Here is a 27769-nt window from a genome sequence, read left to right as displayed (position 1 = left end):
CACCATCTGCCATCTGCCTGCCATACAGGGAAAGTGACCCTCATGCAAGCCATTTCACGTGACATCTCTGGGCCAAGAGATTTTGCAACCAGCACCGGCCACTGTGGATACACACACCATCTCCTCCACAGTGTGGTGCCGGGGTGGAAGAACGGAGAGCTCTTTATGGACCCATACATCCCATGTTAGGAAACATAGTGTTTAAAAAATATGAACATATTATCCTACTGGCAAAAGGATGCTGCAAGGAGATAGAATCACTGGCATAGGAAGCACTCCAAAATTAGCAGCAGGTTTTAGGTGAAGGATTTATTGACTACCACAGAGAAAGATGTAAAAAAAAAATCACATTACCCCCAAAACAGATGCTCAAAATGAGCTGTGGGGAAAATTCTGGACTTTCATTTACAAATTCCCAAAGATGGCCCCGGCATGTCAAGATACCTGGAGGCAGAGGCTCTCACCTCCCCGAAGTTTCTGGTCAATCACTGACATTCAGGCTGAGAGACATGTCCCCACTGGGCTGCTGCCCCTCATCCTGCCCACATGGCCCAAGAATTGGTCCAGACAGGAAGGGCCGGGAGCCAGAGTGCCTGCCCTATGACCACTCCCTCTGGGATTGGACCACCAGGGGCACCTGTCACCTATGAAGCATCAGAGAGTTGCACACACAGGTGCTAGAGTCACACAGAGGCTGGGACGAGGCCTTCCAACCTTCATTCACACCAACCACTGCGCGAGAGAGGCCGAGGCCTGTTTCCCCAAAGTTCACAGTCAACCCTCCCCCATATTTGCAACCAGTCTTCTTGAAGCTCTCTCCACCCACCTCCAAAACATCAGGAGCCTTTGCTTGCAAACCCCGACTTTTCCGGCCAGACTGTCCCCAGGGAGAATGTTCTTTCTCTTGCTTCCTACTTGACTCAAGAGACAGCTGTGCCTTCAATGCATTGTTGCAGCTGAGCAAAGCTAAGATATTGTCTGAACCAATAAAGATGGTTTCATGCTCTATGGCCCAAGGTGTCCCCTTGGATGGAAAAACACTTCAAAAAGACTTAAAGACCACTGTGTCTCTCCCCGGGACACAAACTCTCAGTAATGCCAAGGGTGAAGCTCCTTGCACAAGGCAATTATGGAGTAAGGGAGCCTCAGCAGCCAGGGCTAGTGGCCCCTTGCCCCAGCTTGGCATTGGGCAGACCAGCCAGGCGCCAAAAGCCATTGCCCTGACATGGAATTGGCAGCAGCTCAGGGAGGACCTTTGTCACCGAGGAGACCGAGCACCATTCAGGAGCCAACGATTCTCCTAAGGACATGGAAGTCCAGACGACAAGGTGGTAAATACCGCAGCAGCCTTATGCTGGGATACCACTGAACGCTGGGCTCGAGCCAAACACAGCACAATTTTGTAAACGTCTAGAAATGCCAAGTGTCCTCAAATAAGGAGAAAATGATGATAGTGGCTCCACGCACTGCTGGCTCTCCCCACACAGAGTGAGGGTCTCCAGCAGGGGAAGGCAGGGCTCTCAGGCTGAGGCAGCCTGGGGCAAGAGAATGTTTTGGAGTCGCCAGAACTCTGGTGCTGACTACAGTTACTGGCTGTGTGACCCTGGGGAGTCCCTCAGCCTCTCTGAGCTTCAACTTCCTCCCTTGGGATGTAAAACCACTACCTCACCCTCCTGCGTGGTCTGAAGGGTTAGAGACTATGAGCCCAGCATAATGTCAGGTGGCTCTTCCCTTAATTAGAGGGATCCAGCAGTGGGAAACCACAAGGAGGGGCACCGGGGAGAATGCTTGGCTCCGAACACCAAAGGGCACAACAAACCCATTGGTCTCGTTTGTCATTTACCCACGAGTGCCAGAAACCCAAGATAAAGACACTGGCAAAGGAGAGAAGACCATTAGGAAAACAAGTCTGGCCAGATATAAAGCCCTCCTGAGAGTCGATTTTTCTAAATTGCTCCTAATAGCTAAGTTGGCAGCAACGGGCATTTTTCTGGCATGATCTTTCCTGTCCTATGGACCATGCTTCCGACTCTCTGGAGTTAATATTCGGTCCCGGTTTTGTTCAAGAAGTTCTAACATTTTCTGCATGTCGTGGTCAGCCTCAATCACCTGGAAATTAAACACACGTGTCACAGGGCTGCACCTGACCTCAACATCAGCCTCTCTTCACAGGTGGAGACAGAGAGATGGAGGCAGGCAGATGAGGCGGGGAGAGGCAGAGAAGCCCAAGGTCACAGGCAGATGAAAAAGGAAGGTTAGAGCCAAACAGCTCCCAGTTCTAGGTCAATCTACATGTGCAACTATACTTTCACTTAAGAACCCACAGTTGTCCCTGCAGTGAGCTCACGAATGATTTTTTTTCCTCATCATTTTATATCACCCACTTTTCTATAATGAGGGGAAAAAATAGACTTTACTTATTTAAAAATCCACTACAGTAATATCTCACTTTCTAGCAACCTCACTGCCTGAAGAGCCATGAGGTAAAGTGTTTGAGCAGCCCAAACAAATGTCCCCAAGGCCATGCACAACAGTTTGTGCCCGGCCCTCCCTCAGATCCCACACTGTACGCATGTTTGTAACGGTCCTAGGAACCCATCTGCCTGCCTAAAGAAATCTGGCCACAAATAAGAAAAGGAGGTGACATGGAAGTGCGGAAGCAGGGGCAGGGCAGACACATCAACACAGTGAGAAATGGCGAGTGGCAGCAGAAGGGAGGGTTACCATAAAGCACACGCAGGAACTCAAAGGATTAGTAGGCTAGGGCAAACAGTCCTACACACCTCAGCCCCTCCTAAGGGCATCACTGTGTGAGAGCCCAGCACAGCAACACATGTTCCTTCAGATGCCCTGGGTCACCAAGAAAAGGTGCATTGAGGCTCTGTGCCAGCCACCCACTGAAGAAGGGACGGTCACATCAGCAAGACCACCACCCCAAATGGTTAAGGCCAAAACTCAGGTCTAGAGGCTTCAGCCATCTGGAACACTCCTCCACTGATGATGCTGGATAAGCGAGATGCTACTGTGGTCACCAGTGTAATGACACTGGGACAGATCGCCTTCTCTCAGGTCTGTCCACTCACTCTGAGACTTGGTCCAGAATGGGGACTGTGAGAGACAAAGAGCCCCTTCTACCCTCCCTGCTTCCTTCTTCCAAATTCTCGAGCTCTGAAGGACTTGGCCCTTCCCCAGACTGAGAGTGGCTGACATTCCCCGGGTCACTCTTCCTTCTAGAAAAGTCTCCTGCCTTGTCAGGGGGACTCACCAGAACAGGGGCCATCACAGGGAAAAGGCCTCCTTTGATGAGCCACTCCTCATAGAGGTGGTGAATAGCATCCAGGTACTCCTGCCAGGAAACACACACACACACGTGCAGGCTGTTGGGAGCATGAAGGGGAGCAATCCTCTCCCACCAAGGGTCTCGAGCAGGTGGGCAAATGTCAATGATCACGGGGCAGTGGCTTGGACAAAGGTGCCCACAATAGCTGACCTGGCTTAGGTGGCCAGTGATAAACATGGCTGTGCACTCCACTGGCCAGCCCAGGCACTGTGACAGTCAGAAGCATCACTCCCACCGCCCCTCTCATCCTGCCGGTGCACTCTGCTCCACTGGCGCTTCATACGCTCCCTCCCGCCTGGCTTCTCCCATGTACTGCCACCCCACCAGTTCCTTCATGGGGCATGGGTGTCCCAGCCCTGGGCAGCCCTGAACCCTCCCCTCCGTCCTTCCCAACAAGAGGACTGCAACCCTCACTGGCCCAGAAGCCCCACTCCTGCTGCTTCCGCTCCACCAGACAGCTCATAATCCATGAATCCTCAAGACCATCAAGACCACCAACTTCAGAAAGCCCGACAAGGTGGAACCCAAGGGAAAAGAGGTCCGGACACGCCCCTAAGCCATCCGTGCCCCTGCACCAGACATGACTGGATGGCGCATGCTCTCCCACACGCAGGCCAAGGTGCTCTTGGCCACCGCAAACACCCCCTCAAGGGGCAACGCACTCGCCAGCCCAGAAGCTCTAACAGTAAACCGCGCTGCTGCCTTTTCATCCACCACTGAGTTCTCCCTCAGCCACAACAGAGAGATTTGACCTGTAAGCCTTCTCAGAACCGGTAAGACAGTGGCTTGGATAACGGCTGGGAGGGACTCCAAACTCTGCATATCTTCAGAACATCTGGGTCACCCACAGAGCTGCTGTGCCCCACCACGGCATGGCCTGGCCCGCTCACTGCACCCTTCCTCCAATCACTCCTGTCTCCAAGATTTCAAAGGCGCTGCCCAGAGGGAGGCCCGGGCCTTCACAGCTGGAATCTCCTGGCAAGCAAGGCTGGGCAGGCCTCAGGAGCTGGATAGGCCTTCCAGGGCCCCCAGGCCAGCCCATCCTGAGCTCAGGCCCCCACAACATGCCAGTAAATGCTGGCCCAGCCTCTGTCTATGTACTTCCAGTGGTAGCTTCTCACATTCCAGGGGCATTCAGTTCAATATTAACTGAGAAACTCCTAGGTGCCAGGCCCTGGGACACATGCCAGGGACGCAGAGGGAATGAGATCTAATCTTAAAAAGCTCAGTCTAGCGAGGGATGGGGAACAAACGTATAAACAAATAGTTTCAATATGTTTGTCCTAAGGGCTGCGATCATAGTAAGCCCAGGGGCTGGGGGAGCACAATGGTGGGAAGGTCAGGGAAGGCTGCCTGGAGGAGGTGACATCTGAGTTGAACTTGGAAGGCAAAAGAAACCACTATGCAAAGGTACATTTCTGTAACGCCATGGTGAGTGTGTATGTGTGTAGCTACAACTAGTTCTTTATGACCAAAATGTGAAAGACAGGGTGTGAAGGGAAATGAAGTCAATCATGCAGGATCTCACACGGCCTGCTATGAAGTGAGGACGTTATCCTAGACAGCGGCCAGGCACTGAAGGGTTCTGGGCTGGGAAATTGCCAGAGTGGTGTTCCGTATTGGAAACATCACCCAAGCAGCAGCGTGGAGGCCAGATTTTGGAGGAGTGGGTTGTGGGGAGTGAGGGACCAGCACAAAGAGAACAGTCCAGGCCTATTACAACAGTCTCGAGTAGAGTCGACGTGGCCCTGAGCCAGAACCCAGGAGGGTGAGGCACTGGGCAACACTTGTGAGGGCCACCTCCGAGCCAGGCGCTGCACTAAGCACTGGGGACGCAGCAGGGAGCACAAAGGCACCCTCTGCGAGATCCAGAGAAGGGCACAGAAGCCAGCAATCTTTAGGAGGTGAACCGGACAAGCCCTGGTGACGCCTGGACGGTGAGGCGGGGAGGGCACCGATGAGTGAGTCGGAGACACCGGCAGTGAAGCAGATCTGGACATCACACAGCTCTCCAGCCAGAGAGGAAGTCAGAGCCCGTCCTCTGATGTGCTCGGTTCCTGTTTTTCTCTGTGACAGCAGCACAGTGATCTCACAGAGGGTGGGGCCAGACTGGGGCGGAGGTGGTTTCTTACTTCATCTTTAACTGAGTTAAAGGGCCTCTTACCAGTGGGATGACCTTCTCCTCTTCCCTGCATCTCATCTTTAACCTCTGGTAACAGGTCTCAGGAGCGGTCCGGAGATAAACTGAGATTTAAAAACCATGTAGGTCTAAGTACTCTGTTCACGGCTTGGAAGTGAAAGCCAAGGAGCAGGGGAAGGAAGGCGTGGGGGCAACGCGTGGGGAGAAACATCTGCCAGCAGCTCTGAGCAGGAGACACAGACCAGGGTCAGCCCAAAGCTTGACCACTGACCAGCTGTGTGGCTGTTATGAGAGGTTCGGGGATTCGATCGGAGACGTAAAAGAAACTTTCCACTCCGAACAAATGGACTGAAGGTATATTTTATTATATAGAGGATAGTAAAGGCGATAGTCCGCAAACAGATCAAATAATAAGAGGGAAAAAACACCAGCTCGACTGGAAAGGGAAAACATCCACATCAACTGAGACAGCAGCAGATTCAAATAGGTCATATAATAAGAGAGAAAAACATCAGATCGATCGGAAAGGGAAACACCAGATCGACTGAAGGGAAATGACACAAATCAACCGAAAAGAGAACACATCAGATCAATTACTTCCCAATAAATCAATCACTCACAACATCTACGCCGCACTCCGGGAGAGTCCTGTCAATCGACACGGCTGGGCAAGGATCACACGTCCTGGGCAAGGCGTCCCTTCCACAGGTGGAACTCTCCCGGCAGTGGGGCGTGGATGTTGTGAGTGATTGATTTATTGGGAAGTAATTGATCTGATGTGTTCTCTTTTCGATCAACCTGGTGTTTCTCTTTCCGGTTGATTTGTGTCATTTCCCTTCAGTCGATCTGGTGTTTCCCTTTCTGATCGATCTGATGTTTTTCTCTCTTATTATATGACCTATTTGAATCTGCTGCTGTCTCAGTCGATGTGGATGTTTTCCCTTTCCAGTCGAGCTGGTGTTTTTTCCCTCTTATTATTTGATCTGTTTGCGGACTATCGCCTTTACTATCCTCTATATAATAAAATATACCTTCAGTCCATTTGTTCGGAGTGGAAAGTTTCTTTTACGTCTCCGATCGAATCCCCGAACCTCTCCTAACAGTGGCCTGACAAGCACCTTGACTCTCATCCTGATTTCCGTTCCCTTTCCATGTTACCAGCCCCATGGGGTCGTTGTGAGGCTGAATGAGGCTCCATACACAGAGCTTAGCACAGGGTCTGTCACACAGCAGGTCTCAGGAAGTATCAGGTTCTGTCCCTCCTCTCTCCCTTACAAACTAAAAAACCCATCAAACTATAATGGACCCAGGAGAGAGCAGCTTGAGGAAGAAAGGCCAGGGTGCTTCTCCAGGAGGGACCAGAAGACCCAAATTCTGTCTGCCCTTAGGGAGCAAGTCGAGTTAACATGGGGAAATCATCACCAGCGGTTAAGGTAATTACCTGCTGGTTGGGGGCCTGGACAAGCACATCCTCGCTGGGCCAGGGGAGGGAGGTGGGGAGGGAGGTGGGGAGGGGCTCTGGGGAGGGGCTGGCTTACCTATCAAATCGACGGACACATCGATGTTCCTCACGATCCAGTCAAACCACTCCGACAGAACCACATAGTCCACTTCAGGCAACTTCCCGCTGCAGTGAGAGTTGTAAAGGTTCTGTTCACCATGAGAAAGTTTCTGGGATACTCATTCCCCAAAAGGATCTGGGATGGCTTTCGCTGAAAGGGCGTGGCCAAGGGCACCATGGCGTGGTGTGATCCACGTGATAGTGGACGTGTAGTGATGACAGGACCCTAAACACTTCCGACCTTCCGCTGCCTGGGGACGGAGTATGGTATAACACAGCAAGTGCCACGGCACTGCCTGATGGGAGAACTCATTTGGGATGTGAACTCCGAGCAGAGAAAGGGGCTTTGAAGGCTGTCCCCTGAGAACAGGGACAGTGCTCGGGTTGGGAGGTGGAGCAGCAAACCAACTTCACCCCTAGAAACTTATTTTGTGGAAAAAATCATGGATGCCCACTGTAGCACTGTTTAAAATAATTAAAAACTAAATCTTGGTACATCTATATAACAGAAACCATGCAGTCACTAAAGGATGATGGTATAAAATATTTAATGGCACAGAAAATGCTTCTAATCTAATGTTCACTGAAAACAGCAGGATATAAACCTGTGTATATACTACAACCCAACCATATTTTCAAGAATATTCGCTCACACATTTTGAAAAAATACTGGAAAGAAAAACCCCAAAATGTTAACAGTGCTTTTCTTTGAGCTTTAGGACTATGGGAGACTTTAATTTTTTTCTTTATACCTTTCTGTATTTTCCACAATTTAACAACATATTAGTACTCCAATCAAGGGGGGCGGTGGGACATGACTACATATTGAAAATGTTATCTGAAAAAGAAAGGAAGGAAGAAATAAAGAAAAGGGGAAGGAAGAAAGAGTCAAAGAGTGAAAGAGAGACCTGGCGTCCACCCCTGACTCCTGCGGGTTCCTCTTCCCCAAGAGGAAACGCACAGGGAAGAGAGAAGGAATGGCAGCAGCTGGAAGAAATCCATCAACAGCTGAGTAACCCTCAAAGACCCAGGAGAGGAATTCTCCCTTTTAACATCCTCCACCCATCTTGGGTACCATCTTGGATCCACTGAGAACTGGGTTTGGCAAGAGCGGCTAGGGGGACAGTGGATGTGCCTGAGCTGTGTGCAGACGGGGGCTCCTGATTGTTGGCTAAAGAAGGGGGTGGGGGAAGAGCCCAGTGGAGGGGTGGTCCAGAGCTGGCCCCCTGCCAGGTGCTATGAACTGATTCCCACCTTGGGGGAGAAAGGGGGCAGGGACGGGCAGGGAGGGAGGCAAGAAGTCGGTACTGCCACAGCCATTTTGTCACCATGAGGGAATCATATTGAAGACATGAACAAGACAGAGTAGGAAAACAAAGAAAAAGGGCCAGAGCCACTAAATGAAACCAACCCTGAAGCCCATCGTTAAGAGAGCCAGTAACAACCTCATTGTTCAGGCTACTTTGAGTTGGGTTTCAGTCAGCTGCAGCTGAGAGCATTTGATGTTCAAGAAACCAAATCACTCTCTTTCAACATGTTTTCCTTCTCTGGGAAACAAATATTTTGTTCAGAACAAAACTGACTCCAAGGGAATAAGGATTTGCAAAAAGGAAGCTGCAGATCAGTTCCTCCCCTTCTCCACCAAACACACAGCCCAAGGACACAGGATAGACTGGCAAACTCAGGGTGGTGGGCCAGTGAGCAGCGCAGAGGGAAGGCTGCCCAAAACAGTGTCCCATGTCCCCGAGGCTGGACATGGCTGGAAATTGGCTCCAGGTGGTCTCAGGACACCTCCTGGGTGGCTCAGGGGCCTCCCATTCCCACCCCACCTCCCAGCCCAAACTGGGGACCTCCCCCACGGGGCTGAGAGCAGAGGAGGCAAGACCTCCCTTCCCTTTGCTTTTCTGAAGAGGGCCTCCAAGGAGGCAGCACTCCGGGGCGGCCTCCCCGAGGGCAAGGTCAGTAGGCAGACTCCCAGAACCCCATTCCAAGACTGTAGGAGTGATGTGGTGGAAGGTGCTGGGGTATCCGGGACAACTGGTCACTGGCCAAGCTGAGTGAGGAAACAGAAGCCTGGTTTCCATGATTCTGAGGGATGTCAGGCAGCGGGCGCCACTCTCTCCATATCTGTCGTTTGCCTCCCAGGAACTCTGCCCGGCTCCTCTGGGGTCTGCCTTGAGAATAGAGCTCCCAGCACCACTGACAAGCCACTGCGTTCATTTCCATAGAACACAGAGGGTGGCGCCTCTCTACAGAAAATCTAACCTCATGGCTCACAGCTATGGACTGAGGGGGTCTCACAGCGCCTCCCCCTTATCCCAGGGCAGCAAAATCGAGGTCTCAAGTCCACATGAGTCCTGCTGACTGCTCTGTGTGGCAGTTTGCTGCCACCTTCCCCGAGGCCCAGAGAGCCCCCAGCCTGCACCTCACAGGTCAGCAGAGAAATCTCACACTCAAACGCCAGCCACCTTGTATACATTATTTTCTTTGTTTTCATAAGACCGTGTGAAGTCAATTTTAGTCCCAATTTACAGATGAAGGAAACTGAGGCCCAGAGACATTAAGCTCGCCTCTGTCTGAGCAGGGATTCAAGCCTGCTCTCCATGGCCCCCAGACCCATATGCTGTCCCTTGCGTCACTCACCCTCCCTGGTCCGTCAACTGAGGCAGCTGCTCTGGATCACGTCCAGCGTCTCTTTGGCCTCAGCTCGAGGAAAGCCACAGCTCTCAGGCCTATGACCCAGGCAGTGAGTCCCCAGTCTGATCAAAGTGAGGGAGGAGTCCAAGCCCCAGGGCCAGTCAGGGAGGCAGGAGGACCTGCCTGTTGTCCCAAACGCAGGGTCTTAATCAGTGTCCCAGACCACCAGCCCCAGGTGAGTCAGCGTGTCATTTCCCCAGCTGGGCCCCACTCAATTCCCTTACTTCTGTTCTTAGAAAACACCGACCAGGCAATCTTGTAAAACCCTTGCATTCAGTCAGTCAGCCCACAGGGCTGGGGCCACACAATTGCCGGCATGGCCACTTTAGCTACATGAGTCTTTCTTACCAACTGCAACTTTTCATTTCAGTACAGTGCCCATACCTCTGTGTAACCAGAATCCTCCTCTTCAGCAATTAACACAAACCTTCTCAAACCCCTGGTGGCATAACTGCACTTATATTCTGCCCACCCCAAAGTCGCTGGGGTGGGGGCCAGAAGAGGTGGTCTCTCCCTGGAGGAACTCCTTACTTGTTCCAGGCCCAAAAGGCAACAATGCCCTTTGAGAAATTTTGCTTTGGGGGATGCAGAGTTCCAGTATGTGGGCTTTTCTGGGCCGCCGAGCCTGCAACTGCAGACAGCACGGCCATGCCTGTAGCACTCCCTTCCATCAAGGTGCCTCCAGATTCCAGGCCAAGGTTGCAAGGGCTTCCGAGAAAGAAGAAAGGATCAACCCCAACACTGAAGGGGCAGCAGCAACTCACTCCCTGCCTGATGTCAGGGCTGTCCAAACACGAGCTCCCAGGCAGGACCTGGCACCCCATATGTGCCATCTGTGGTTCCCAGTACCCAGCTGAACTCCCCACAGGTGCGAACCAAAACATCCTATTCTAGGTACAGACAAAGGATCCAGCCAAACTCAGTTCTGGGCTTCATTTGGTTTAGGCTCAAAATGATGGTAATCTGTATTTTGGGGGAGCAGAAACCTCTCAAAACATCTACTTTCTCAACAACACTTCACTGTGGATGACCCAGTGCATCGAGAGAAGCTGGAGTTGTAAGGAGAGCGACAACGAAGAAAGCCCACCTTCTATTCTTCCTCCCACTCGTCACTTTAGCTCTGGCTAAAAACACTGTTTACAGTGCCTCACTCCTGACCAAGGAATAAACCCGAGACCTTTAAAACAGAGATAACACAACGAAACCCTCAACAACCAAAACCTGAAGCGACAAATGTGAAAGGAAGAAACCACAGGTGGTGCAGGAAAGGAAATCTTGCACCATGAAGATCGCCAGGGCAGGCCACCTGGCCCCAAAGACAACCCGCAGGGCTGGGCTCTTGCTCTCATGACCCCAAAGGCCCAGGTGAGGCCCCAAGGAAGCCACAGGGACAAAACTCCAGGGAGAAACGGCCAGGCGTTGGGACAGAAGGCTCCTTGAGGGCCACCGGGCTGTGGGCTTCTTCTGAGGCCTGTCCCTCCAAGTGTGATCCCCAACCAGCAGGATGGAGGCTGCCCAGGGCCTGTTAGAAGTGCAGGCTCTCGGGCCCTACCCTGGACTCAGCGAGCACCATCTGCACGTGAACAAGATGCAGAGTGATCTGCGGGAGAAGCCCACAGTTGCCCACCCAGTCAGGAAGGAGCACCGGCCTCCTAACCCCTCCAAACAGGGTCCACAGTACCTCCCTCGGGGCTGCCTTGAGGGTTCAAAGGGGAGGAGTGTGAAGAAATGATTTTTGGTGATGATTAATGCAACTCCTGTCCACGGGTCCCTGCCTGCCCCTCAGCCACGTGAGCAAATGCCCTAACTTCCAGGGAACACAGACGAGCTGGTCCAGTTCACAGGGAAGTTGCTTCTCAGTGCCCTTCCCCTTGATTCTCTGCCTCCAGAACTTGGGGACTCTTGGGTATGTGGCTGAGGGAGGGGGTGCTCCAAGCCACATGCTAAGCACGGTGCTTGTTACAGATACAAATAGAAGAACATATTATGGAACAGAATGCAAAATCCAAATGAATTTCTAAGATAAAAGAGGAGACTTCAAAGACATTTCCAGTTTGTTAGTAGGCTGCTTTGGGCGACATGGGCCGGGAGGGCAGGTGGGGAAGCAGCCGTCTCTGTGAGCTTTCCTCAGCCTTTGGAGACTTCAGTGAAAGGCTTTGAGGAGCACCGCCTTCTCCCATCTCCCTGAAACCCACGTGGAAAATGGCCTGGCCCTCCAGGGTGCCTCAGAGCTCCCAGCAGCCTCTGGAGCACCCGAGGCCATGCGCCAACCAACAGCCTTTGGGCTTCACCAAGTGGTGCCAGTGATCAGTCTCAAGCCTCCAACAAGGTCTTCGGGGACTCCCCGCCCTCTGGAGGCTGTATGAACTTAAACAACTAGATCCTGAGAACAGAAGCAAAGATACTGTAAATTTCTTTCATGGTTTATTGTCCCATAGAAATCCTAACACAGATGCCAGGCATTGTGGGAGGGCCAGGGGTAGGCATAAATATGAAGTTACCAGGGCAGGAAAAGAGCTCAAAAAAATTAAAAGCTACAGTCTTTTCCTATACCACCCACAAAACAGCCCAGGGTAAGGCCCATGTTACCTGGACCAATGACCTCAACCACAGCCACAGAGATTAGGAAATACAGAACTACCCCTCAGAAGTGCTGGAAGGAAGGACTCGGAGTGTGAGTAGCTAAAGCCCTCGGACATCAGCTAAAGCTGCTGCCTAGGACAACAAGCAAAGACGAATGGCTCCTGGGGAAACTCACCGGGCGCTGGGCAGCCTACAGCTGGGACAACTGGCAAAGTCCATGAAGAGCAAGGTGGGTGAGGACTCGCATAAGGGTCACAAAATCTAAACTAGGCAACTGTTCCCAAGGCTCTCCAGGGATGGACGACAGGAGTTAGAGATGAAAAGGCTCAGAGTTTAGGAACTTAGTCGTGCTCACAAAGACTGCAAACTCGAGAGCCAGGATGGGCCCCAGGTCACCTAACTCCCACCCCACTCTTTTCTCTTGACCTCTGGTCATTTCAAACCAGGTTACCCTCTTCAAAAAGAGCCACTGGCTGTGACACAGAACTGGCTAAGCCAATTGCAATTAGAAAACAGCCCAGCTAAGCGAAGGTCACAGGGAATCCCCCCTGCTGCCCAGGGTCCGCTCCGCAGGCTACACTTTCATCAGAGCAGTAAATAAACACCAAAGGGCTCCCTTGTTCTCTTCTCTTCTCTCTTCTGCCTGTCCTCCCTCTGGCAGAGGCACTAATGAGCAGGAAGCAAGAGAGCAAAGGATTAAATAAATCTCACAGTGGACACCCCAGCCCTGCTGGACACCCGGGAAGCTGGGGAAGGATGAGGTTCTAGCATGAGGAATGCTGCCTGCTGGAAGGGCAGAACCCACAAGAAAACTCTGAGGTCAGAGGACAAAGCTCCAGTCAGGACTTGCCCTGGCTGCTGTCCCTGACCCCACATCATTAGTCTAATGCTTGGAGTAGATGGGGGCAGAGCCCACCCACTCGTTTTAGAGCCACACAGGCCCAACGGCATGATCCACGGCAGCTCAGGACCCACAGGAGAAGGCTTTCTAGTGGCCCCCTCAAAGGAAGGGCTATGAAACAGCTGGGGCCGGAGCCTGGGGCACAAATCGGGCTGGAGCCCAAAGAGCAGCCACAGGTCCCATCAGCCAACCACAGTTAACAACATCGACCAGGGGCTGGCTCTGTGCCGGGTCTCAGCCAGGCAAGCAAACCAGATGCGGTCCCTGTCCCCAAGGGGCTTATGGGCCAGTTGCGGGGACACGCAACAGACAGACAAATACCAAGTTGAACCATGTGAAACTGCCATTTTTATAGGTCAAAATTGGCCAAATATTAACAATATCATATGGATCAACCTAATTAGAAGTTGTTTTAAATCCTATGAAGAAAACCAACAGAAAGAAGTAATTAAGGATAACAAGGGGCTTGACCCATCTAGACAGGGTGGCTGGGGAGGGTCAGGAGAGGTGACATTTAGGACGACAGCTGCAGATAAGAAGGAACAGGAGCCAGCAGAGAAAGTGGAGTGTAGATATCAGGACCAGCTCTGTGAGGGAGTGACAGCAGCACCCCGAAGCTCAACGCAGGAAGAAGCAGTGATGTGGGGGCTTGGCAAGGAGAGGGGGACCAGGCACACAGCTACGGAAGGAGAGGCATGGAAGGAGCTGAAGCTTCAGATCCCAGCCTGAAGCGCATTTCCTCAAGACCTTTAAAAATCAGCAGTCAGCTGAGCACAGGAACGGAGGGCCCCACGTCTCTGAGGCCTCAGCACTGTGGGCCACCAGAAGTCCCCCACAACTACGTCTGTATCACAGATTCTGCTCCTGTGAGGGCAGGAGACAGTTTTGAGTGAAACCATAACAAACATTATGCACTCTGTGCTGGACTGTGGCTCTAGTCGCTCCAAATCTTCACCCTTCCCTGTTTCCTCCCACTTTGCCATGCAACCCACAGGGCTCTCCCACCTCTCAGACTGGGGTCGGCTTGTGTGACCTGCTTCAGCCAATAGGATGTTAGTGAATGTGAAGCAGAGGCCTGAAAAAGCGCTCATGTATTTCCACCGGTGCTTTTGCCCTCTGCTATCACCATGAGAAGCGAACCAGGCTAGCTTGCTGGTTCCAGAAGGAGGATGAGAGGCAAGAAGAGAGACGAGTCATCTCAGTTACCCTTGCCGGGGTACTCAGTTACCCAGACCAGCTGACCCCCAAACATATTATCAGGCCCAGCCAAGGTCAGCAGAGCCACCTGGTCGACCACCTTACAAGACTGAGCAATCAATGCAGAAAGCTGTCTGCCACTGAGGTTTTGTGGTTGGTTGTCACACAGCATTACTGTGGCAACAGATAACTGATACAACACAGTAGGTACTCAATATCTGTCAACTGAATAAACAAATTGCAATTTCATTTCTGAAAAATTAACGGTTTAATAAATTATCAATTTTGCAAACTACGGTACCTTCTATACAGGTTTTCTACAAAAATGTATCTTGCGCTGTGAATCGACCGCTCCATCAACCGTACAGGTAATGTCTAAAAGGAAACAAAAAGCGATTCACTAACTCAGGCAAAGAGGAGGAGATCAGGACGCCCTGAAGAATGCCTGTTGCTCCCCCTGCCCATGGTCTGTGCTGATACAAGAACAGAGAAGCCATGGAGAGTGGAGGCAGGCACCAGAGAAGAACCGTGTGTCCCACATTAGGCTCAGCTGTGGTCCTCCCTCGGCCCTGGACCCTCCCCACACCCTGAAGCTCAGTGTCCAGTGCAGCAACATGGGGGCTGAGGGCTCAGCAGCAGCAGCCTTCCGCAGGAGAGCTAAGGCTCAACTGGATGGTGGGTTTGGGGAAGTACTAGAAGAACTGCCAAGTGCTGTCCAGCAAAGTGTTGTCAAGTGCAAAGTGTGGTGATCATTACGACCTAAATAGGTTGCATTTGCTTAGGTGGAGGGATCTGGATGCCTGAGGTAGAGCTCCGAGAGGGCTGGGGTGTGGGTGACATTCTGGGACTCTGCCATCGGTGCCTGAGGGCCTGGCTTTGTGGAACCCACAAAGATGCCAGACCTGCCAACTTTGCTGCCTCCTCATAGGGCTGGTTGGGGATGACTGCAGCCCTTTGGAAACTGGGAAGGATTGTGCCCAGGCAGGAGGAGGATGACACTGACATCGCCCCTCTCTGCCAGGGAGCTCACACCCTCCATAGGTGACCTTTCCCTTTGTCACAGTGTCCCATGGGAAACAAGAGGGGCCCTTACTCTTGACACCAAGTGGGAAAACACTGCTCTCACTCAGCCTGGACCACAGCACCCATGGGACCTGGACCACCAAATCAGAGGCAGATTCAGAGTCACAACCCTGGAATTCCTGACTCTGTTTATCTGTCCATTCACCTTCCTTTCCATTTTTCCATCCTTTCCTTATTTATGACTCTCCGCTGCCCATCTCTTGCTAGCTCTCCATTCATTCATCTCTCCTTCTGCTCCTCTTTCCTAGTCTGTCCATCTCTTTCTCTGTGCCTCCTTCGTGATAGATTTCCTTAAACAGAGGAACACACAAATGTCCCATTACATTCAGATACATTAGATACAATTTAGGTTTGCATTGAGTGCCCACCCAGGAAAGGGAGGGTGAGTAAAGCAGAAAAAGGCCAACCTCATATCCTCTGATCTGCATCTTTTAGACACATATTTGGGGAGACAGAAATTCATATGGTTCTGCTCATATCTTTCCACGAAGACCCAGATGTGTAGAAGAACCACAGTTGTAGTTGCAAGTGCCCAGCCCAGGGTCAAACCACCCCGTGTCAATGTAACTAGCTGTAGGGCTCTCCTGTCTCCATGGAGAGCCTCCAAAGCCAGTCTCTTAGGTTGTGCTTGCAATTTTGAACCGCAGATCCCAAGCAAGACCCCCTCAGCCAGCCTTTCTTCTAGGAGACTCTGCCTCTATTCACATCTTCGCTGATGGAAGAGCCCTAAGCGGCCACGTTTGTGCCCGGGGGATCTGCCCCAACACCTGACTGGTCCAGGGCCGGACACCTGACCGAAGCTGAGCAATCAGATTCTTTCTCTCAAGAATTTGAACCAAGAGCCAGGTCTTGTGAATGTTAGATCAGTGGTTCCCCAGCATGTGAACAAAGCATGAATTAAAATCACCTGGAGAGCTTGATGAACCAGATTGCTGGGCCCCATCTCCAGAATTTCTGATTTGGCAGGTCTGGGATGGGGCCAGAAAATGTGCATTTCTAACAAGTTCCCAGGTGCTGCTGCTGCTCCTGGCCCAGGGATCATACTTTGAGAAGAAATGAATTAAATGGCGTTGAGCCCAGTAGTGACTGGGTCACGAAAACTGGGGCTCACAGTGGCATCATAGCAACTTCTTGGCTAGCTGAGGTGGGTGTGTGGGGCACTGGAGGCTGGTCCTCAGAGAGCTGCAGGAAGACACTTTAGCCCCAGAGACAGAGAAGGCTAAGCAGCACTGAAGGCCCAGCGAGGCCGCCTTGTGAGGTTTCCCTTCCAGGCAATCATATACCCCTCGTTTGAAGAAAATTTTAAGAAGGTTGAAACGAAGCATCGGAAACGTACCTGAGGACGAGTGTGCTGGTCCAGCATGGTGAGCTGCACGTATGTTTGTAGCGTGAGGCCCCATCGAGAGGCGTCATGGTACATGAGACCCTGCAGAAGGGAGAATGCAGCAATTTACCTAAAAGTGCTCCATCTGTAGGACTCTGGTCTCTTTGGTTACTGATGGCCATCGCATAAAACCTCATGGGGCTGAGCTGGGGCCAGAGATGAACGCAACATGGTCACAGGGCCCTCAGAACAGAGGGGACAGAGACAGACACTGGAGCAAGTACAGGACAGCCCAGTAACAGCTGTAATAGGAGCCTATATAAAGTCCCCAGGGAACACTCATTCAGTCATTCAGTAAATGTTCATCGAGGCCCCTGCAGCCTGTTCTCTATCCAGCAGCCAAAGTGAGCTTGTTCAACCTAAATCAGTTCTTGTCACTCCCCTGCTCAGAAACTTCCAGTGGCTTCCCGGTGCATTGAGAATGAAAGCCAGGGTCCTTACCAAGGCCCACAGGGCCCTAGAGAATCATTTCCATCTTCTCTTCTCTCCTACCATTCTTCCTCTGGCTCAGGGAGCTTCCAACCACATGAGCCTCCTTAGTGTTCCCCAACACCGAGCACGACCCCAACTCAGGGCCTTTGTTTTGCCGCGCCTTTTGTCCCAACGCCGTCCCTCCAGATAGCTGCATTGCTCCCTCCCTCACTTTGGTTAGGACTCCGCTCAAATGTCACCTTCTCAGAGATGCCCTCCCCAGCTTTCCTGTCTAAAACAGAAGCCCCACCCCATCGCTCTCTGTTGCCTGTAGATCCCAGCAAAATACTTCATGCTCCGAATTCCACTTGCTAATAATCTTATTCTGCTCTTTTCCACATTTGTGCTTTTTTTTTCCTCTTGGTGCTAACTAATGAAACTCCGGTGCTCTCCATTGAAAACTGCAGACTCCCAACTGTAGGAGGAAGATCTCAGAAAGGGTAGGAGAAACACTCCCTCTCGTCTGACAGCTGCAGACACAGACACCTTTCTGCAATAGAAACTCGATTCAGATAAAGTGATGAATTCAGACTTCTCACAAAAATATCAGTCTTGCTCTCTGTCCAGAGTGGAAACCTGTGTAAAAATATCTAATTCTATTCTAAAACTGTCATTGTATCAAGGATATTCAGACTTCTGAGACTGGGACTGTGTCTTGTGAAATGCCACCTCCAACCCCTGATGTCTGCACCTCCAGTTGTCTGACAATAATCCAGCCCTCGCTCCTCCCTGGTCCCCAGAGAACATAATGTTTCTGAGGCTTCTTTACCCCCAATGACAATGACTGGCATTCCATCTTCTCCCACATGCATAGAGGGGAAACTCTTCATGTCTCTGGGATTCTTTATTCAAAGACTCTGCGAGTCTCTGCCTCATTTAAATAATATCCTTTTACCTGCTTCAGATTTCTTCACAGGTGCTATCACCATCCGCCATATCTTACATTTAATTGTCTTCCGCCTCCCCACACTGGAACATTAGGGCCAGGAGAGCAGGAGCTTTGAGTTGCTCACTGCCCCAGCATCTAGAACAGTGTCTGGCACATGGTAGACATGCAATAAATACGGGTTGAATGAATGAATGAACAAGCACCTACTGAGTGCTCGGCAGTGCACTATGTTCTAGGAAACAACAGAGAGCCAAACTGGACACAGCCCCTGCCCCTAGTGGAACTCAGCATCTAAAGAACCACACAAGATGCCAAGTGTGTTGCTAGAAAAGAAGAGACAGCCCAGGCTCCCCCTAGTCCCAAATTCAAACCTCGATCTGTCGTTTACCAGCTGTGTGACCTTGGGCAACTTATTTCAGCTGCAGTTTCCTCCCTGAAAAATGCAACTAATCACAGGGCGGGAGCCCAGAACGAACATCCCTTTCTTGAGCTCCCTCTTATAGGACCCAGACCCCACCCATCTCTTTTAAGCAGCCAGAGCAGAGCCTCTTGAATGGGGAAGGAAGCGGATGGGGAACAGGCTATGGCCCTTGCTTGCTAGTTCTACCTTTGGGAAAGTAGACAGGGAGCTTCAGGGTGAGCCAGAGCAGCCCCTGGACACTGCCAAATGCAAACCCAAAGCGGAGGTTTACCAAGGAACCCGGTTACTTTGAGATAGGTGCTGGGGGCGAGGTCTGAGGAGACCTGGGTTCTAATGGTTTCTTCTAGGAGAAGTTGGGGGTAGAATGAGCAGCAGGAGATGGACACTTCCAGTAGCCGAGGCTGACCACTTGGGATAGTTTGGGATTGCTGACAGGAGGTCCCTGGGCTCTGCACACGCCCAGCCAGGCCTCAGAGATCCTTGACCTCAGAACACCAAGAAGCCACCATTTTGCATTTGTCCCCTCCCTCTCCTCCTGCAACTCAGCTCAGAGCGAGGAAGATGCCTGGGCAGGGGGCAGACTCAGGCACCAGCACTACCGTTCCCAGTTCCCTAAGGGGAAGCTGGTGGTTGACGCAGGAAACAACACACTCACCAGAGGATTATGGCCACGGACATTTCTCCACTTGGACACAGGCTCTGGGAATACCTGTGAGGAAAGGAAACATCAGGGAGCTGCTGTTTCTCAGTTCTCAGCTCTGTGAGAGCATGTAAACATTGGGGCGGAATCAAGACTTGGGCACCCAGGATGAGCCAAAATAGTTGAGCAACCCTCTCTGCAAGGCTGCAACTCCACCTAGACATGGCGTCCTCACGTGACTTCCAGAAATGACCTGAGAACAAGTCTATCCATCCCCCTATACTAGTATATGCACACGCCATCTGAATGGCTGCCTTCGGAGCTCCCCGAGGGCAAGGTGGGTTCTCTCACTCCCTCCTCCCTATGCTCCATGCCCGCCCTTACTGCCCACCATGTCAGGCTGGGCAGGGAGCTGAGAGAAGCCAAGAGGGAAGCTACCTCAGGCACTTCAGGCTGCAGCCGGAAGCCCAGCTTCCCCACTCGGGAGCTCTCCTGTGACCTTAGCAGCTTGCTCTGCCTCCGTTTCCTCCCTCTGATCTCTGCATTTGGTACACAGCCAGCTAAGAGTCATCTTTCTTTAGTATGCTACCTAAACCACACAAGAGCCTTTCTGGGTGTGCAGGTGTGTGCTGGAAAGGACTTAAATGGTGTTCTTGGGTCTAAGATTTTGAGAGTACCTGGATCTATCTGGGGATCTTCAAGTGCATAAGAGCAAGTGCCATAGGTCACAAGAGACCAAAGGAAAGCAAAGCATGGGACTCTTGAAGAGTAACCTCCCACCACCTTTTACACCTCTGAGCCTTTGCTCATGCTGTTCCTTCTGCCCAGTATGCCCACATCACTTCATTTCACATCAACTTTCATTACATAGAAAACTCCTATACATCCTTCAAAATCCAGTTCAAATATTCCTTCCTCTGTGAAGCATTCCCTGCCCCTCCCAACCCCCCTCTCCGTCTTGTGGGTCTTCAGCACTCCGTACCTGTCCCCTGAATAGCATATGCTGCACCATTCAGGCCCACCAGAGGCTGGATCACAGGCAGCCTTGACCTGTGCTCCATCTGTGGCACTGTCACTCAACAAACACTTACTGAGCACCCACTGTGCCAGATGCCATGCTAGGCACCAAGGATACAGCGAGAGCAAACGACCCCAGGCCTGCCTTCGTGGAACTTGAAACTTACTGGAGGAAACAGACATTAATCAGATCACAGAAATCAACACATATTTTCAAACCCTGAGTGGTAGTATAAAAGAGGGGTACAGAGGGGCCAGAAGAACCTACACCAGGGAAGGTAACCTAGTCGGGGAGGTCAGAGAGCATTGAGCTGAGATCTGAAGGCTGAGTGGTCTTCCTAAAGCCAGCAAAGCTCTTCATACTGTAGAAGAACCAAACAAGGGCATGGCCCCTGGAGCCAGACAGCCTGAGCTGGGACCTGGCTCCACCACGCACTAGCCATGCGACTCTGGCCAAGCCATTTAGCCTCACTGAGCCTCACACTCCTCATCTGCAACTGAGGCAATAATAGTACCTACATCATGGGGACTACTCTTGTAAGGATGAAATCAATTAGATAATGAAGCCTCAACATGGTACCTGGAAATCAATTAGATAATGAAGCCTCAACATGGTACCTGGCATATCGTATTATACTCAATAGATGTTAACTATCATTGCTGTTACTACTGTTGTCCGTTGGCTCCAGGGTCTTCAGTGAGACTCTACGTGCTTCTCAAGTGCCAGTGAGAGTTACACCACTCAGGACAGGGGTGTCGGGAGTCCCAAGACGCCCACCTGCCCAGGTTTGATGAATCACCAGGAGGACTCCCAGAACACAGCGTAGAGTTGTCCTCACAGCTAAGATTTATTACAGTGAGAAGATGCAAAGGAAAAGGGCACATGGAGCCCAGTCTGGGGGAACCAGGCACAAGCTTCCACGGGCCTCTCCCAGGGGAGTCACAGGGGACGATCCAACTCCCCCAGCAGCTAGTTGTGACAACACATGTGAAATGCTGTCTACCAAGGAAGCTGGCCTGAGCCTGGGAGTTCAGGGTTTTTATCAGGGCTCAGCCACGCAGGCAGCCTCTGCCTGGCGCATACAGAAACTCCAGACTCCCAGAAAGAAAGCAAGTGTCCAAAATAAACCATACTGTTTGCACAGTTTAGGCACAGACAGCCGCTCCTATCAGTTAGGAAATGGTGGGAACTCTCCTAAAATCTAAGTTCCCACATGCCAGCCAAGGGCCGACCCTGCAAACAAGCCTCTCTAAGGACAGCAGTCTCAAGGCGGCTAAGTTAACTCTTTCTTGCACAGCAGGACATGAACACAAGCAAGACAGGGCTACATAATGTTTACTATTTTTATCAAACCACATATATTTTTAATAGAATTAAAAACAGGAAAGGAAAGAAGGAAAGAAAATGACTCTAAAGGTATGGAAATTGTAGGATCTGTAGTAACAAAATAGAGCCACAAACAGAAAAGATTACACCACTAAAATCTAGAACAAGGAAAAAGGGTCTTGGTGTAGAGACCATTCTTAAACACCCGTGAGGTTACTTTTAGTGACTGGGCTGTAAATAAACTAGAAATTCTGTTAATTGGCCACACATAGTAACGCTCCCTGATATCTCAGATGTAACATTCTAGCCACGCTCAATAGTCTGACTTCTTTCACATGCAGACTCTTCTTCTAACCAGACTGTGGCACTGTCCGATACGGTGACCACGAGCCACATGTGGCTATTACAAACTTGAAACATGACCAGTCCAAATGGAGATATGCTGTAAGTATAAAATGCATCCCAGATTTCAAAGACTTAATATGAAAAACCAAATGCAAAATAGCTCATTGATGATTTTTATATTGATTACACGTTGACATAATATTTGGAATATATTATGTTAAATAAAATGTTCTTTTGGGGGTTTTAGTGAGGCTATTAGAAATTTTACACGACACGTGGCTTGCATTTGTGGCTCATGTTATATTTCTATTGGACAGGGCTGATCTACACCCTTTATAAATTCCTCTGCCAAGCTTTTTGCAGGTTCCTTTGAACCCATACCTCAATGTCTGCTGTGTTGGAGAAGAAGTCCAGGCAGGTCGTCTTCCCGCTTGCAATATTGCCCTCAACACAGATCTGGCAAAAGACAAATGCACATCAGAACCAGAAATCAAGCGCCTGAGGGAATATCAGGAAAGAATTTCTAGGGAAGGGCTCAGGCGAACAGCATAATTTGTTCAGTCCAAGACTTCGATTTGTACACAAAAATCCCTCCACAGGAAACCTCTAAGGTGCTGTGGTTAATGATAACAAACAGACCAATCCTCCCCATCAGTGGCAGGCTCCAGGGCCCACCACTGGTGGCCACCAGACCACTGCCCTCTAGAACAGATCCTCCCTCACAGTCAACCCCTAGACCATACCCAGCTTGCCCTCGGCCACCCTAGCTCTGCCCTTCCCTAGCTCAGCCCCTCTATTAGACTATTAGATTTTAGGCCTACGTGTCCTGCCTCCTTAACCAGAGCCTAATGGCCTTGAGGTTGGGAAGCATGTGTATGTTGTCTAGAACCTAACTCACTGCTTTGTGCAAAAAAATGCACTCAGCATAGACTAGAAGGTATTAAGACAGGAGAGAAGGACTTGGTTGAGCACCTTGTTGCAGGCCAGGCCCTAAGATGGGTAACATACACCATTACCACGTTTAACCTCTCTAGAACCTGAGAAGTGGGGTCTAACATTTTCAGAGAAGAGAAAAACGAGGCTTGTAGAAGGGAATAAAGCAGGAAGGACAGCTAGAACCACACTCTGCTCATGCTAACTGCACTGGGGGAAAGGGGTGTCATGGCACTGGCGAGAGGGGCCACAGGCAGCCATCAAAGACCAAGGAGCCTCCTACAACTACCTCATTGTAGGGAAAGAAAGGACTTGAGGCAGTGATTCTCAGTCCTGGATACATCAGAATCACCTGAGAGCTTTAAAAAATCTCTACAAAGAAGCCACAACCCAGACCAATTACAGCACAATCTCTGAGAGTGGGACTCAGGCCTCAGTACCTTGTAAAGGTCTCCAGGTGAACTCAACGTGTAGGAAGACTGAGCAACACTAGTCCACGGCAGGGTTTCTCAACATGTAGTCCACAGACACCCTGCTCCAGAAGCACCAGAGGAACACCCAGACCCTCTGCATCAGACTCTCAGTTGGGGCCCTCAAACTTGCTGCCCAGCGATTCTGACAAGGCTCTGCTCAGCCAGGCACTGCTGGTGACATGGGCCAAGTGGCTTTGGCTCCAGCAAATCACAAGAGGAAATGGGCAGTGCTGCACACATAAGACAAACTGGCCCTTGAGAACACATATTAGATGTTCCCTGGGGGCACATGCAGTCAGAACAGGACCCGTCCTGCTGCACAGTGACCTTTACATCCAGGCTGGAGGCACCCAGAGAAACGTGGGCCACTTAGGTGACTTGTCCAAGGCACTGGGCCTGGCAAAGGAAAGAGCTGGAATTCATGCCTCGGTCTGGCAGACCCCTTTTCACAACCCCAGAGGAGCCTTAGTCACACCCCACATAAAACACGGGGTCACAGTGGGCTATCTGACTTTGCCTCTCCTACCGTAAACTGTCAATCGGGGCCGGCCCGGTGGCGCCAGCGGTTAAGTGCACACGCTCCGCTGTGGTGGCCTGGGGTTCACGAGTTCGTATCCCGGGCACGCACTGACGCACCGCTTGTCAGGCTATGCTGTGGCGGGGGTCCCATATAAAGTGGAGGAAGATGGGCACGGATGTTAGCCCAGGGCCAGTCTTCCTCAGCAAAAAAAAAAAAAAGAGGAGGATTGGCAGATGTTAGCACAGGGCTGATCTTCCTCACACACACACACACACAAAAAAACTGTCAATTGGCTGTGGAGGTTTCCTCCTGCTTGACCCTAACGGGTATCCAGGAGAACTGAACAATTACCCTTTCCACAGATGCCAGGCCACCCTCCAATCCCAAGTCCCTGCCAGCTCTCCCCTTTAGAACTTGAAACTACAAAATGAACCCAAGGGATCTTGGTTTGGTGGGATCTGTGCAAAAGCCATTAGGGCATTAATGGATTCAATTTTTTTATTGTTGTTCTTTAAAGGAAACAACTTTTCCTCTTCCTAGAAAATTAAGAGCTCAAGCTAGACATCATTCTGCACAGTCTTTGTTGCTTTCCTGTTCACTGCAAGGAACATGTTATCCAGATGAGACCACATTCCAAAAATTTTTTCCTGTTCCCACCATGAAATCCGGAAGAGCTGATAAATCTAAGGCCGTGGATTACCAACTGGTTTTCCCAATAGAGCAGACAAGGCATGAAGAATCTCACCAAGTTCCCCTGCCATGGAGGTAGAGAAAAGAGGCAAGCAAAGGAAGTCTTTAAATTTTTTTTTAAAGTGACATCTAAAAATATTAGAAGAGGAGTGTGTGCCCACTGAAGAAAAGAGAAAATCATAAAGTAGAAAATACCACCCATAACCCACTAGTGAAAGATAAACATCACTACATTTCAGCATAGTTCAGGCAAGTACTATTTTCTACACACGTCTCTCATCTTTGAGTCTTTCAACTGCTCATTGAAGGCCGCCTATGTGCCAGGCACTGTGTACTCAAGAGCCAGTCCCAGCACCCGTGGAGCTCACAATGAGTGTGAGGATGGGGAGGAAAGTAACAGGAAATTACAAAAAAAGATGTTCACCATGCTGTGGGCGCACATGGCTGGCCAGGCCCAATGCTCTGTGGATGTCCAAAGTTTACCTCCACTTTCCTCTGCTATTAGCCTTGGTTCCAACTTCCTATGATTAAAACTAACACTGCGATGCACCACCTAGCCTTATTTTTAAATAACATTTAATCTTTTCTGAAAATAGAAGTTAAGCATTCTCACAGTAGGAAATACAGAGAAAAAAAGAAAATAAAAATCACTCATAATTCCAGAGATAACTGCCACTTAGAGGTTTAACCAGAACCAAACTTTCCAGAGGCAAACAGGTCCAGGCTTTGACACCCCCACCAGAAGAACCAAAAGATACATTGTCTTATTAAAGACCTTGAGAAATCTTTAGCAAAAAGGAAACTTGCCCAAATGTCTAAAAACTGGTGAATGGATAAACAAAGTGTGGTACATTCACACAATGGAATACTATTCAGAAATAAAAAGGAATAAGTACTGATACATGCTACAAGGTGGATGCACCTCAAAAACACTATGCTAAGTGAAAGAAGCTAGACTCAAAAGACCAAATGCTATGATTCCATTTTACAGGAAATGTCCAGAAAAGGCAAATCCATACAGATAGGAAGTAGATTAGTAGTTGCCTGGGGCTGGGACAGTGACTGCAAATGGGCACAAGGTTTCTTTTCAGAATGATGGAAATGTTCTTAAATTAGTTGGTGATGTTGCTCAACTCTGTAAATTTACTAAAATTCATTGAATTGTACACTTAAAATGAGTGAATTTAGCAGTATGTAAATTATAACTCAATAGAGCTATTTTTTAAAAAAAGGAACCCAGTTTAAATTCATTTAACATTCAAAAAACTAAGGGAGGACTCCTCACCCCCAAATTCTCTCTCCCCCTCTCTTTCATACACACCCACTGTTAACACCCCCGAACTTCCCCTTAACCCGACTGACAATTTCTGCATCATTAACAGTTTGTAATGTTTCTTTCCTGTTTTTTTCCTATATGTTATCTCATTTGAATCATAATTCATATATTTTTATCTTTGTTTTCTCTTTTTTCATCACTTACATAGTGAGTACCTTCCCAGGTCATTAAATATTTTTCAAAAACATGAATTTTAAATGGCTGAATAATATTGCATCACATAAGATATACCATGGGCTCTGGGGAGGGAGACTGAGGCTGAGGGGTGGAGACACATTTCCCTATCCCTAGAGGCCTTGTTGCATTTCTGTTTTTCACTATGTGCACATACATCTCCACTAGCCTCCTCAAAAAAAAAATATATATATATATATGTATATATATAATCTTACACTGGAGAGTGCACATAAAAGAGGGACTTACCACTGATTTTTTTTCGTTTTCCCTCTCTTTATCTACAAAAGAAAGGAAATCAATTTTTAAACTCAGTTTTAAATGATTCACTCTTCTTTATCCTAATTTGCTACACCAACACAAAAACTAATTTTTATGCTTGCTCCCTGGCCTGAAAATATTTCCCTGTGACACCTGGGATGCTCCATGGGTGGATGGAAGCAGCCCCACCACTGCTGTCTACCTGTGACAGTGTGCAACTGCTGCCTGGGTGCTATTGGCACCTCTGGGCCCCAACTGTGCTCAGCTTTTTTCCCTTAGTATATTATACTTCCCATTTTCCACATATTTGATATTTATGATCCTCACAGATGGGTGTCCAGCAAGGTAAAATGCAGAGTGGCAGCCAGCACTCGTAGCTCACGGTTAAGAGTGAGCAGTGGCCATAGGTTTCAGCCCAGGACTCAGGTTTCTTCTCTAAGCCCTGGGCTGACATGGAGGCCGACCCACCCCACAGGTGGTTCTGAGTTTTCACTGAACAGCCGAAGGCCCAAGAGCGCCAGAACTTGGCTATAACGGTGGCTCCCATTTCTGAACGGGGGGTCTCCACTCCCTATGGGAGAAGGAGGGCCCCGGAGCTTAACCCCCTCTCCACTGGTTGGCAGCAGCGTGCGCTGGGGGCTGGCGAACTGTAGCTCTCAGCCCCATCTCCCCCAAAGCGGACGAGCAGTGGACGGGGGACCGCCCCCGCCCGCGGGGAGGGGGTTCTCGCTGCTCTTTGGAGGGCTGCCCAGCTCCGAGGGGGCGGCGGCCCCGAGCCCCGCGGCCTCAGCCCCTCGCTGCCGGCTCGCGTCCGGGATACCGGCCAGTGAACGCCCCCACCCCTCCCCGCAGCCCCGGGAGGAAATCCCGGCGCCGCGGAGAAAGAGTTTCGGGCTCAGGCCGGTCCGGTGAGCAGGGGGCGGGGAGTGGGGCGGCTGGGGCCGCCTCGGCCGCCAGCGGGGGGACCCGAGAGGCGCGTTACCCCGAGGCCAGGCCCGGCGCTGCGCCCCCCGCGAGCCCGGACCCGAGGGGAGGCTCCCGGGCCCCTCGCGGCGCAGCGCCCGGGCGGCCCAGCTCCGCAGCGGTCGCAGCAGCATGGCCGGCCGGGCAGGTCCGGCGGCCCGGGCCTCCTTCCCTGCGAGTCAGCCGCAGGCGGGCCAACCTCCTCCGCGCGCTGCCTGCTTCCCGCGTCGCGCCTGCCTGGCGCCTGCTGGAACACGGCTCTTAAAGAGACCCCGTCGTATTTCACCCTCTCTCCCAGAGGGAAAATAATGCGAGGTGAGGGGTCCACCGTTTGCAGCCAGGAAATCTGCCCGCTAACGGGACGCTGGCAGAATGAAACCGTGACTTGGCAAGACTCGGTGGATGGCTGGCTAACAACACCGC

The 27769-nt window shown here is 50.7% G+C and overlaps 1 protein-coding gene across 1 annotated transcript; it reads right to left on the bottom strand.

Annotated features, from left to right (window-relative positions):
- Positions 1-290: 290 nt before the first annotated feature.
- TK2 (thymidine kinase 2) lies at positions 291-27716 on the bottom strand. The gene is made up of 10 exons (XM_004431681.3): positions 27366-27716; positions 26372-26403; positions 22378-22452; positions 19323-19376; positions 16839-16928; positions 14721-14794; positions 7019-7107; positions 5505-5584; positions 3266-3346; positions 291-2109 (listed from the first exon to the last, which is right to left on the bottom strand). Exons 1-10 carry the CDS (start codon positions 27478-27480, stop codon positions 2011-2013), a joined length of 789 nt encoding a protein of 262 aa, XP_004431738.1. The 5' UTR covers positions 27481-27716; the 3' UTR covers positions 291-2010.
- Between the last annotated feature and the right edge of the window lie 53 nt (positions 27717-27769).

This window comes from Ceratotherium simum, chromosome 30 (assembly GCF_057802395.1).
Source record: "Ceratotherium simum simum isolate JZ-2026a chromosome 30, ASM5780239v1, whole genome shotgun sequence".
NCBI classification, from domain to species: Eukaryota; Metazoa; Chordata; class Mammalia; order Perissodactyla; family Rhinocerotidae; genus Ceratotherium; species Ceratotherium simum.
The sequence above is the reverse complement of the archived record's forward strand: the minus strand, read 5'-3'. Positions and strand labels throughout refer to the sequence as shown.

Coding starts and splice junctions, on each gene's coding strand:
- TK2 (XM_004431681.3), bottom strand. CDS start 27,480: ATGCTGCTGCGACCGCTGCGGAGCTGGGCCGCCCGGGCGCTGCGCCGC. Junction 16,929..19,322: donor TCCGTGGCCATAATCCTCTG/GTGAGTGTGTTG, acceptor TCCCTTCTGCAG/GGTCTCATGTACCATGACGC. Junction 7,108..14,720: donor GTAGAAAACCTGTATAGAAG/GTACCGTAGTTT, acceptor CTCTCACTGCAG/CGGGAAGTTGCCTGAAGTGG.